The following is a 13378-nucleotide window of genomic DNA, read 5'->3' on the forward strand; positions in this document are numbered from 1 at the left end:
CCAATTAGATATATAATCTTAGGTCATACCCCAGGGATTGCAGGGTAGTTTTAGTGTAATCTCCCTCTTGGAACCCTTCATTCTTCCCTAATATAGTGCCCCTCTGTGTCTCACCATTTTTAGATTTTAGGTATGTTTTCCAATGGCTCTGTTTGGCTGTTCCTTCGTGCCTCCTTTCAATGAAGACCTTAGTGGATAAGAGCCTAAGCTTCGGAGATGCTGGATTTTCCAATTGGCTCATGTCCATGATCTTGGAATGAGATGTGATTAATGCATCTATAAGTAAATTGGGAAGATATCAACTTTCAATCAATAAGCATTTATCAAGGTTAATTGCTTTGTTCAGATAATAAGTATTTAGCAGGGTTGATTGCTTTCTTCAGTTTTGTTATAAGCTCTATAAGCTCTGATTCCTCATGTTTATTGAGAAAGAGGAAATTGAAGTGTAAATTTCTGGATAAGTTTTGATTCCTCATGTTTATTGAGAAAAAGAAAATTGAAGTGTAAGTTGAGTATAACCCCCTTTATAGAAATAGTTATAGTTATTGAATTAGTTAAATATCTTGAACACAATAGATTGAGGTAATCTTTTACCTATGTCAACTGATTTGTATTCCTCAAATGTATTTATGTTTATTGAGATGTTATTTCTAGCGGCAAAGTGGACTGGGCCACCTTGATGTGCTCAATTCTGAATGATTGATTGGATTTTATTATATAAATAATTGAGAGAAACGAAGAATAATAATTTATATAATTTTGATTGAGGATTTATTTTATTTTGGGCAATTTATTGACTAAGTTTAGTTTGAATGATTTGATTATTATAATATTTATTTTTTGAACCAAAATACAATTCTTTCAATTTAACATTTCTATCGGCCTCTCTTTGCACCTTTTGGGGCAATTGCTAGTTTTTATTAGGTCGATAGGCTTTTCTTTGGATGAGCTTTTTCGTCTACCTTTTGATTCTTTGACATGTGGCATACTCTGATCTGATTGATATGGTGTCATTTCACCATGTGATGTTTAATATATTTTTTTATTAGGTCAATAAGTTTTCCTTTGGATGAGCTTTTTCGTCTCCCTTTTGATTCTCTGATTGACATGTGGCATACTCTGATCTAATTGACATGTGTACATCGGGCACTGTTCTGAAACTTCCCAATATATTCTATGAGTTATGCAACTTACAGGAATGGTGGCTATGAGTTATGCAACTTGCCGGAATGGTGGCACATTCTTCGGACGTAGTGGCAATTTCAGTGGTGCCATTATCAGTTGGTATGGTAATTTCAGCCACATCTGCATTTCAGTGGTGCCATATTTCAGCCACATCTGCATACGTGGTGCCATCAGTGGGTGTGGTAATTTCAGCCACATCTACATACAATTACTACGCGCACTACGCGCAGATGTGGCTGGAAAGGCAGCGGCTTGGTACAAGTTGTTCCAAGTTGTTTCTTTACGTTTCCTGTATTAGCTGCCAACATACTTCATTCATAGCAACGAATATTTTGATTTTACTATTATTTACTTTCAACTTTAATATTTTGATTTTAAATTTGAATCATATATTTAATTTTATTGTAAATTACAATTTTTTTTCTAGATTAATATATTTTTTATTTTGCTATAAAAAAATTATGCCATTTTTTTTCAACATTAAGAAATATATATATATATATATATTTAATTTCAATATACATTATATAATTTAAAATCATTTTTTTTATTTCATTCTACATTATATAATTTTTATTTCACTCTAAATTATAAGTTCTACATTATATAATTTTTATTTCACTCTAAATTATAAGTATAGATATTAAATTTTATATAACTTTTTAGGTAACATAGGTATTATTGTTGTTAGAGATTATGAATATCAGTTATTAATAACATGGTTATTGTGTAATTATGTTGTTAGAAATTATGAATATAAATGGTAAAAATCATGGTTTTAGTGTAATTCTATTGATAAGTGTGTTTATTTTAAAATGAGATTTTTAGAATTTTAATTTAATTATTAATAATTAAATCATTACAAAATATTCATGAGATATTTTTAATAATTTCAAGTTGAAAGATTGAAATTAATTTTTACTCTTCAAATTAATATACAAAATATTATAAAATTAAATTAAAACAAAATTTGTGTAGAATATGGTATTGATAAGGTCTAATATTATAATAGAGGCTAGCCTACTTACAAGTTAAAATAAATCATCATAATTGAAAATTAAATCATTTTAAAATATTCATGAAATATTTTTAATAATGAGTTGAAGAATTGATTTTTTTTTCAAATTAATTTACAAAATATTATAAAATTAAGGCTATACGAAACCCTCCTAAAAAAGTCTTTTCCTTAAGCTCAAATGCCACTTTGGGATCGATATCATAGATTGTTGATTGTTGTGCTAGAGGGACATTCTAGGCCCAATATGAACCGCCCCCCATGTGTAAGTATGTAAAAATAAAAAATTAGAAATCTAAATAATGTTTATGTTTGTGTCTCCAATAAATAATAATAATAATAATGAAAATAGAAAAAAATAATGTTGGCCCCAAACAAAAAAGAAAATATCCATATAGATATATATAAAAAAATAACTATATAGATAAAACAAAACAAAAAAACCTATGATACAATTTCAACAATTTTTTTTACCACATTAAAATTCCAAATTACAAAAAAAAATAAAAATCTTTAATCTTTACTTAAGCCACTATTATTTGTTAAACCAAAGTAAAAAAGTTAATTCAACACAAAAAATCCAAAATCTTGTTGTAAAATCTTTTAATATTTCTTTTAATTAATTATTTGTAAAATGAACTTGTAAAAAATGGAAAAACACTATTTACAATTCAATATAGAAAAACTACATGTGGTTAATTGCATTTTACTTACTATCTCAATTCTTAGGAACCTATAATTAAATATAGATGCAATGTTTTTGCATAGTGATTTGATTCATGTCTTTGCATAGTGATTTGATTCCTAGATGCATATTTTCTACCTTTGAATTTGAACTTTTAACCTTTTTCAATAAGCCATGTATTAACAATACAATTTCGCAATGCTAGAAATTCTAGTTATATTTGCAGTTGTCTATAACGCGACTTTTTGAAAGCCTTTCCGGCGGGTTTTTCCGGTCAAAATCCGGTAGGAATTTATTGGAATCGCAAGTTTGATAGCTAGTTTCTGCACAATGAAAGCGTCCTAGGGGATTTTCAGGGTGTTGAATCCAAATATGCAGTTAAAAAACCATTTTAACTGCAACAAATCAAAATTTAAACCTCAATTTCTTCCGTCGGATTCCGTCACCGGAATCTCCAAAAAGTCGCATTATAGACAACTCCGTTATATTTAGAGAAAATACAGCAAGGATTTTTGTAAATCCAAGTTATAGTTGTTAAACTTCAAAATTTTAAGTGTTCTAGATGTTTTTGATGGTGTTGAATCCATTTTCACCATCAAAAACACGATCTCTACAAGATTTTTTGAAATTTTTTTACTCAGGCCAAAAGTTTTTACTCGGATTTCGGCCAAAAGTAGCCATCTACCTCATTAGACAACTCCATAAAATGTTAACCCAAATTACAATTTCTTTTTTTTATAAATGATTTTGCACGCATAAATGGATCTGTGACACTCAATTTATAATTTAATTTAGTTAATTTTTAGAATGCATTGGCATTTTGAGTGTCTAGTATTTAATGTTTTAGCCTGCAATTGTAATGACATTCTAGAATGCATGTTTTTGTTAACAAACTCTGATATACTTACAAATTATAAACTTTGTAAAAAAATAAACAAAAAAAAATTAAATTTAATGTTTGAATTGTTATTATTTGATTATGAAAATTAAAATACATGTAATATTTGAATTGTTATTATTTGATTATAAAAATCAAAATACATGATTTTCAATTTAAAAATTCTATCGGCTTCTCATTGCACCTATTGGACCAATTGCTAATGTTATAACTTCTAAAAAAACTATAATATATAATTTTGGTTCTTTTAAATTTATAATAAATAAGTGTATTAAAGTGGATAAATGACAAATAAAATTTGTTTTTGCCTTGACATTTGAACACTTTATGTCTCCCATCATATAAAGTGAATAAATATGACTAAAATAGAATTTGTTTCTTGTCTGATATTTTAACACATTATGCCACCCATCAGAATGACTTGCCATTATGTAATGGTAAATTTCAAGTAATGATTACCAAATAAAGATCATTTTCCTCTTCAACAATAAAAAGAAATTAAATAAATTCAATTTAATAATTAAACAAATGATAAATTATTTGTAACTTTTAATATCATCTCACTCTAATCATAAAAGTCATTTTTCTTTGCACTAATAAAAAAATTAAATAAATTTAATTTAATAATTTGAAAAATAAATTATTTGTATTCTCTAATGTCCACTTAAATGTTTTTTATAAAAAATTTACTTTATACTCTAAGAATAATAAAAATAAAAAATATATATAAATAATTTTAGTTATTACAACAAAAATTTAGGGAGATAGCTTACTCCAAAGTTTAGAGGCTTGGCAGCCCATTGTATTAAATTTTTGAGATCTATCGTAGAAATCTCGATTATGGGTCAAAACTAAAAATTCATATTTATTCATTTATCTCTAATTTTGTAAATAATTTTAATTTTTAATTATAATAATGGTTTGCAATTAGTGTTTTTAAAATTCATATTTATTCATTGATTTTTAATTGTAAATATTTTTAATTTTTAATTATAATAAAAATCTCGATTATAAGTCAGAACTAAAAATTCTTATTTATTCATTTATCTCTAATTTTGTAAATAATTTTAATTTTTAATTATAATATTTGTTTGCAATTAGTGTTTTTAAAATTCATATTTATTCATTGATCTCTAATTGTAAATAATTTTAATTTTTCATTATAATAATGGTTTAATTATTTAGTGATTTCGGGTTTAATCTTTATTTTTGTATAATAATTTTTAATTTTTAATTATAATAATTGTTTGTAGTTAGTGATTTTGGGTTTAATTTTTTTTTTATAATAATTGTTTGCGGTTAGTGATTTTGGGGTTAATTTTTATTTTTGTATATATTTGGATTTGGGCTTTTGCAGTTAGTGATTTTGGGGTTAACCTTTATTTTTGTATATATTTGGATTTGGGCTTTTTGAGGTTAGTGATTTTGGGGTTAATCTTTTATCTTGTATATATTTGGATTTGGGCTTTTGAAATTTGAATTTTACAAATAAGACTGATTGAAAAATTATTCTTTCAACTTTTTCTTTTCAAGTTTGAGCTTTTATTAGATATAAGATATAAAATTTAGTTCTTTAAATAAAATCAAAAATTAGAAATTTAGTTTTTTAAATGAAATTATAAATTATAAATTAAACTTACATAGATTTAGTTTTTATTTTGCAATATAAAATTTATTTTTTTAAATAAAATAATAAATCACAAATTTATTTTTAAAAAATTGAAACTTACCAAACACTAACAATAAAAACACAGATTCCAAGAGTAAATTTTTTTGTCCTGCTTCGAGCCTCGGCCCTTGGCCCTACCCCTTGCAGGCCCTTCCCCCTGCGATCCCCTCTTCCTCTCGACTCCTTGATCTCTGAACGGATCGGTCCTATCCTGAGCGGGCCTTCTCTTCGCTGAGGAGAGCGTGCCCTGACTTCCCCTTCGAGCCCGGCGCCTGGATCTGCCTCCTGCAGGCCTTCTCCCCGGCGATCCTCCCTGATTCTCTGTGGGCTTCGCGGCCTCAGATCAGATCGGTTCCTGCCTGATCTTTTCAGCCTGATCGGATCTTGATTGCAAGTCGTCCCTCTGGCTTTGGGGCGTTCTCTGTTGCGCTGCCCCTGAGGCGGCCGGCTTTAAGTTTGATGGAGTCCCTGGGCCATGATCCTCCCCCAGGACCTGCCGCTGAGGCTTTTAACCAGCTCCTGGCAGGCTTGCCACCGAAGAAAAGAAATGAAGCCTCCAGATTCGTCAAGAAAATAGATGAGATTCCAGAGATCTCTTTACCCCCGGAGACTCCCATGCAGGTCGCTCTATCTCTGGCGGAGCGGGGTCTCATTGGCCAATTCACAGGACTGTGGCCATCCCCGAAAACTACAGAACAATGGGTAAACAGGAACTGGGCACCTCTGATCAGCCAAAGCGTTACCTCTTACTTTCTAGGGCGAGGTTTTTTCCTTTTCGAATTCACCTCCAGAGAAGACAAGGACCTGATCTTTAGAAATGGACCGTACTTCATGGGTCCTCAGGGTCTCTACCTGAACAAATGGACACCGGATTTCGACCCAGCAGTAGATGTCCCCAAGGCTGTTCCAGTATGGGTTCGTCTCCCAAATCTGTCGGTTCACTGTTGGAACTGGGAATCCTTGAAACACATCGGCAACTCCCTCGGGAAATTCATTGATCGGGCAAGCAACAAGGATCAGTATGACTGTGCCAGGATCTGCGTGGAGGTAGATCTAGAGGAAGGTTTACCAGAAGCAGTCAAAATTAAAGTAGGCAGCTGGTCCCACGTGCAGATCTTGGATTATGAACAGCTGCCTTTCAAATGCAGGAAATGCCATGTGTATGGGCATTTTGCTAGAAACTGCCCGACCAACCCAGAGCCAGAGAAAGGAAACGAAGAAGGATGGAATCAAGTAAGACGAACTAGAGCCAATCAAAAGGGACAGAAGCAGGGTGGGCTAACAGGCAAATCTAATGCCCAGAAACCCCCTGCAAAAAAGACGCAAGAAAACAAATTTATCCTCCTAAGTCAACCGACAGAAGACACTCCAGAGACAGAGACCCAAAAGCCAGAATCCTCAAGGAAAAGCTCACCTCCAACTTCTCCAAAAGAAGCTGAGAACCCCAAAGACACGGACCCAGAAGATGAAGAAGAAGATCAAGAAATAGAGGAGTCAGAAGAAGAAGGCGAAATAGGAGACTCCCAAACCTCGATAAGAAGATCAACAAGAGGGCGCAAAACAGATAAAGAGAAAAGAGAGCAGCAGACCTACAAAGACAAGCTACAGGGCAGCCAACCAACGCTGGAAAAGCTCCTCGCTTCAAAGCCCAAAATGATGAAAAATCAGCCCCAAGGCTCCAAGGGAGCCCACCAGAAACATAAATAATGAAGGTCATCTCCTGGAACTGTAGAGGTCTGGGGAGCAAAGTCAAGGAAGAAGCCATAAGGAATCTAGCAAGAACAGAAGCCCCAGACATACTTCTCATCCAGGAGACCAAACTGGAAGACAAACTCTTCCTGCAAATTAGCAAAAATTTATGGCCCAGAAGCGAAGCAAGAGCAATCTCAGCCAGGGGTGCTTCAGGAGGGATCAGAATCCTATGGAACCCCAACATATATGCACTCAGCTATGAAGCAAGCAACACCCACTGGTTGATGCAAAAAATGCAGAATCTCGACACAAAGGAAATCATTACTCTTTTCAATGTATATTCTCCAGTCAACATAAGGGAGAAAAAGGAATGCTGGGAAACTATAAAACACCAAGCAGATCTGACAAGTATGGAAAATGTAATCATTGCTGGAGACCTAAATCTCACTCTCCACTCATCTGAGAAAAGGGGAGGAAGCACTGTTCGAGACCCGGCAAGAGAATGGGCGGAGGATCTTCTGCAAGATTGGGACTTGCTAGACATCAAACCCTCATCAGGTAAGTACTCTTGGTCTAACAAAAGAGTAGGTCCTGGTCATATAGCTGCCAGACTTGATAGATTTTTCATCCAAAGCTCCTTTTTGCTGCTTGGTCTAGAACCTAGAATGCACATTCTTCCTTGCAGCATCTCGGATCACAGGCCGGTAAAGCTAGAGCTGTTTGCCCACTCAGATCTGGGACCCATCCCCTTCCGATTCAACCCCCTCTGGATAATGGAGCCTCTTTTCATGCAAACAATCAAAGAATGCTGGAGCCAACCAGTTAAAGGCTCACCTTCCTTCATTTGGGAGGAAAAACTCAGAAGGGTAAAAGGAGTCTTGAAGCGCTGGGCAAAAACCCTTTCAAATCCAGCAACAGAAAGGAAAGTCATCAAATCCTCCCTTGCCTCTCATCAATCTTGCATGGAGAGCGCCATAATTACAAAGGAGATGATGGACCAGGAAATAAATCTCCAGCAGCGTTACCACAAAGCCTGCCTGGCCGAAGAAGAATATTGGAGACTAAAATCGAGGAATCTCTGGTTAAAAGCAGGAGATAGGAATACGAGTTTTTTCCATAAGCAAGCTCAAGCTAGGAAATGCTTCAACACTATTTCTGAGATCAAGGAAGATAATGATACGCACAAGGAATTTCCAGACATCAAAAAGGCAGCCTATTTACACTTCCAAAAGCTTTTTACTGAAGATCAGGAGCCGCTCCAGCACCAAGAGCTGCTAGGCATTATCCCGCAAGCAATCTCTCCTCGTATGAACGCGGCACTAGAGGCTAAAATCACAAAAGAGGAAGTTAAAAAAGCCCTCTTTGACATGGAGCCGGACAAGGCCCCGGGGCCAGATGGCTTCTCAGCCAGATTTCTCCAAGTCTGCTGGCCAATTGTGGAAAAGGACCTTCTTAAAATGGTTCAAAAGTCTCAAAATTCTCATAAAATAGGAGGTAGCACAAATTCCGCTTTCCTAGCACTCATACCAAAGGAGAAAGGAGCCAACAATTTCAGCAGATTTCGTCCGATCTCGCTTTGCAACATTGGGTACAAAATAATTACCAAGGTCATTGCAAACAGGCTGAAGCCCATCCTGCCAAAAATTATCCCGGAAAACCAAGGAGGCTTCATTCAGGGAAGGCAAATCGTGGACAACTACACACTCGTTCAAGAGGCAATACATTCAAGTCTCCACCGAAAGGAACAAGGTATGGTGATCAAACTCGACCTAGCAAATGCCTTTGATCGAGTCAATCATAGATTTCTATGGAATGTCATGTATAAATTTGGTTTTGGGGAAAAATTTATAAAGTGGGTCCAGGCTGCCATTTCAGAGCCTTGGATTGCCCCCCTAGTAAACGGAAGAGCCACAGAATTTTTCAAAGCCTCGAGGGGCCTCAGGCAGGGATGCCCTCTCTCCCCCCTGCTCTTTGTCATCCAAGCCTCGGTCCTCAGTTTCCTGCTAGATAAAAAAATGCATGATCAAGAAATCAATGGCCTGTGTATAGCTAGAGGAGTCAAAAGTTTAAATCATGCCTTATTTGTTGATGATACCCTGCTATTAGGCAGCGCCACCTACTCCACCCCCTCCAAGTTCAAAGTTGTCCTGGATGTCTCCATCAAGGCCTCTGGTAGTGCCCTTAATAAGAATAAATGTCATATCTATCGCTGGAATACCCCGCCTAGGGTCCTCTCTGCAATATCTCTGTGTCTTGACTTTGCTGCCTCATCCACTGTTCTGGTGAAATCTGTGCTCTCCAGTCTTCCCATATTCCACTTTGCAGGTCTCATTGCCCCTCTAACCATTTTGAACAAGATGGAGGAGCTCATGGACAGATTTTTCTGGAAAGGAGGAAGGCAAAATGAAAGGAAAATCCCCCTCATCAGTTGGGAAACAATAGCCAAGCCTCTGTGGGAAAGGGGACTGAATTTCAAAAACATTATTCATCAGAACGTGGCCATGGCTGCAAAGATCATTTGGAGGATCATTGCGCCCAAACCAGGCTGGGCACAGATCGCCTTATGGAAGAAGTATTTCAGGGGATATCGGCTAAGATGTCTAGAAAGTGAATCTCAAGCCCAGAACTCTACTCTCATCAAACAGAACTCAGCATTCCACAAAATTCTAGCTAAAGCAGGCCCTCTAATCAGAGAGCAATCTTATTGGGTCCCCGGAAACGAGAGAAGGATAAACATATGGACAGATCGAATTATGAATCAGGAGTCTCTGGAATTTACGCTGGTCTCCAGGGAACTGCGCAGTTGGATGGATCACAAAGGACTGCGCACACTCTGGGACATCTCACGGTGGCAAGATGAAAAATGGCGGGTTGGAAAACTGAGACGGTGCCAGATCACCTACGAACACAGTGGAAGGCGCTGACAAACCACCTGCATGGTTTGGCCCCCACACAAATGAGCAAGCAAGATAAAAAGGGATGGGGGACGAATGTCAAAGGATACACAGTCGCCAACGAATACATAACACTGCGTGAGAAACCTCATGTGCCGATCGATCCAGCACCGTGGCATGGGGTATGGCGCATACCATCTTGGCCGAAGACTGATACATTTGCATGGCAGCTGTGCCATGAACGCATCCTCACGCAGGACATTCTCCAAAGAAAAGGGATCTACGGCCCCACTATTTGCCATCTATGCAAACAAATTCTGAGACAGCAGTGCATATAATGTTGGAGTGTAATTACGCCAAGCAAATCTGGAGCCCCTTCGCGCAGAACCTGGGCCGCACCTTCTTAATGCCAAACAACATTGTGGAGATGTTCTCAAAATGGACAGACAGATCTCTAGGTCAACCGCTAAGAAACCAGGGAATTAAAATAGCCTGGGGCATTCTATCAAAAATAATTTGCTAGCAAAATGCCTGGCTGACATAAAAGATGATGCAAATCATATATACTGGGGCACATAAGGAAATCAAAAGATGATTTTAAAGAATGGCTCAAAGCAATGTCAAGACACACTCTTCTTCGACAAGGCAGCAAAGGGAAACCCAAGCAAAGCTGGGGCAAGAGGAGTCATAGTAAACCCAAATGGGGAAATATCTCACTCCTTCGCATGGGGGCTGGGTCACACAACCAGCGTGCAAGCTGAGGCTCTAGCTTTATACCAAGGCCTCAAGATCCTCCAAGAAACAAGTATTGAGACAGCCAATGTAATCGGAGACTCCCAAGTTATTATAGATGCATTGAAAACCAGCACTGAAGTGAAGGATCTTAAACTTTCTAGGCTGATAACCAGAATCAAGGGAATAGGAAAATGCTTCCAGAGTTTAGACTATTTTCATGTGCTAAGAGCACTCAATAGAGAGGCTAATAAGGCCACTCTCCTCTCAGCAAGAATCAAGCAGGAAAATAAAGAAGATTCATGGGATCCCATTCCCTACCCTGTAGGCTCCAATGCTTTATTGCCTCATTTTAAAGAAATTCGTATGTATCTCCAATTGGGGGAAAACAACAAAAATTATACATCATAGATCAAAGAAGAACTTTGTAAGAATAAGATGCAGGCTCACTCACAAAAGTGACCCACATCAGAATACAGTGACCTCATTGTAATACCTCATTAATACCTCATTGTAATAACCTCATTGTAATACCTCATTAATACCTCATTGTAATAAGTTTACTGGCTTTCAATCCAGCAGGAATATAAATATCCCAATACCCGTTTTCGTATTAAAAAAAAACAATAAAAACACAACTAAATAACTTAAATCTCAAATTCCATTAACAACAAATATTTAAGATCTGAATTATAAATTTTATTAACAATAAAAATGTAAATAATTTTGATTATTATAATAAATTTAATAAAGATGAAAAATATAAATAATAATCATGTGAATTAAAGAAAAAATAGTCTAATAAAGTTATAATTTAACTTGGAAAATAGTAAAAAATTTAGCAAAAATATTGAGAATTTAACTTACAACTATCAAAATTCAAGATTCAAAATTTAAAATACCTAAATATTTTTTTCAAAACTCAATTTATATCAAATGTCTATAAATTTTTGAAGATTTTTGAAGTTTTAGCAGAAATTTTGAGAAATCTGATTTACAAATATCAAAATTCAAGAATCAAAATGCCTAAAGAATTTTTTCAAAATTCAAGATTCAAAATTTCAAATGCCTAAAGATTTTTGATAGTTTGATAGTGGTTTGATGGTGCTGAATCCATTTCATAAATAATAACACTATTATGATCAAATTTCTTGTTTCATCTATAACAACACTATTAAGATCAAATTTCTTGCTTCATCTATAAGCACACTACTATGACCAGATTTCTTGTTTCATCAAGAAGACTAATGATCAAATTTCTTGAAGAAGACTTCAGATTTCTTGTTTCATCTGTAAAAAGAATTATGATAAGATTTCTTGTTTCATCTGTAACAAAAATTATGATAAGGTTTCTTGTTTATCCATAACAACATTATTATGTTTAGATTTTATTATGATTTATGATCAGATTTCTTGTTTCATCTCTAAGATTTCTTGTTTCATCTGTAAGAAAAATTATGATAAGGTTTCTTGTTTATCTATAACAACATTATTATGTTTAGATTTTATTATGATTTATGATCAGATTTCTTGTTTCATCTCTAACAACACTATTATGGCACTATTATGATCACACTATTATGGCACTATTATGATCAGATTTCTTGTTTCATCTATAACAACACTATTTCATCTATAACAACAATATTATGCTGAGATTGATCTTGTTTCATCTATAACAACACTATTATGGTTATGGTCAGATTTTATTATGATTAAATTTTATTATGATTAGATTTCTTGTTTTTATAATGCTGAATCCATTTTTAGCTAAAAAAAAACACCAACTCTGCCATTTTCCCTAAAAAAACACTGCCATTTTCACTAAACAAAATGACAAAAAAAAATTATAATCTCAATCACTTTAAAAACAAAATAACTTTTAAAATAAGTTAAAACAAAATTGTGATCTCAGTAAACAACACTGAAAAATTTGAAATCTTCATATTATAATTTTGATTATAATAATAATAAAATTAACGAGAATAGAAACATATAAATAATAACCCCAAATTATGATCAGATTTTTTTGAGAGAGAAATCCGATACTACAATTTTAATTATAATAATAATAAGATAGAAACCTATAAATAATAACCCTGTGGTCTAGAAACAGATAACATATAATTAATAAGCGTATGGTTTAGAAATGAGTAAAATAATCACGAGAATATGAAGTGAAACTCTCAACTGCAATCAAAATTAGTTTATCAGTTAATTACTCAATCTCAAGCAGAAATTGAGTTGAGACATTTTAAATGTTCGATGTCAAAATATTCATTAGCCAAAAATGAAACAAAGGCTGCGAAGCAATAAAAGAAAACAAAAAAATCATGAAAGAAAGCAAAAAAAAAAAAAAATCATGAACCACGGCAACATGTGCTCTTCTGGCACATACGAGTGCATAGGGATGCTGCAGTAAAATATTGACGTGCATATATCCAGAGCTTCTCCTATGACTTAGCCACCCACAAATACGAAGCATGATAGCCCATTTGTTGTACAAAGATCAAACATATTAAGGGATCACATACAAAAACATATTAACCTTGAAAGGCGCCATATCTGACGCCCCCAAAAAACAGATAAACCTTGAAAGACGTCATAA

General features: G+C 34.5%; 1 protein-coding gene across 1 annotated transcript; it reads left to right on the forward strand.

Annotated features, from left to right (window-relative positions):
- Nucleotides 1-5911: 5911 nt before the first annotated feature.
- LOC149143056 (uncharacterized) lies at nt 5912-10068 on the forward strand. The gene is made up of 2 exons (XM_089451663.1): nt 5912-6959; nt 7493-10068. The coding sequence occupies exons 1-2, from the start codon at nt 5912-5914 to the stop codon at nt 10066-10068; spliced, it is 3624 nt and encodes a 1207-aa protein (XP_089307789.1).
- The last annotated feature ends 3310 nt before the right edge of the window (nt 10069-13378 follow it).

The sequence above is a fragment of the Pinus tabuliformis genome, chromosome X (assembly GCF_031772625.1).
Source record: "Pinus tabuliformis cultivar Carrire ecotype Pingquan chromosome X, CPIR1, whole genome shotgun sequence".
Classification (NCBI taxonomy): Eukaryota; Viridiplantae; Streptophyta; class Pinopsida; order Pinales; family Pinaceae; genus Pinus; species Pinus tabuliformis.

Bases quoted from the DNA above. Each gene is read 5' to 3' on its own strand.
- LOC149143056 (XM_089451663.1), top strand. From the start codon at position 5,912: ATGGAGTCCCTGGGCCATGATCCTCCCCCAGGACCTGCCGCTGAGGCT. The intron at 6,960-7,492 runs GCGAAATAGGAG...TATATTCTCCAG, and splicing joins AGAGGAGTCAGAAGAAGAAG to TCAACATAAGGGAGAAAAAG.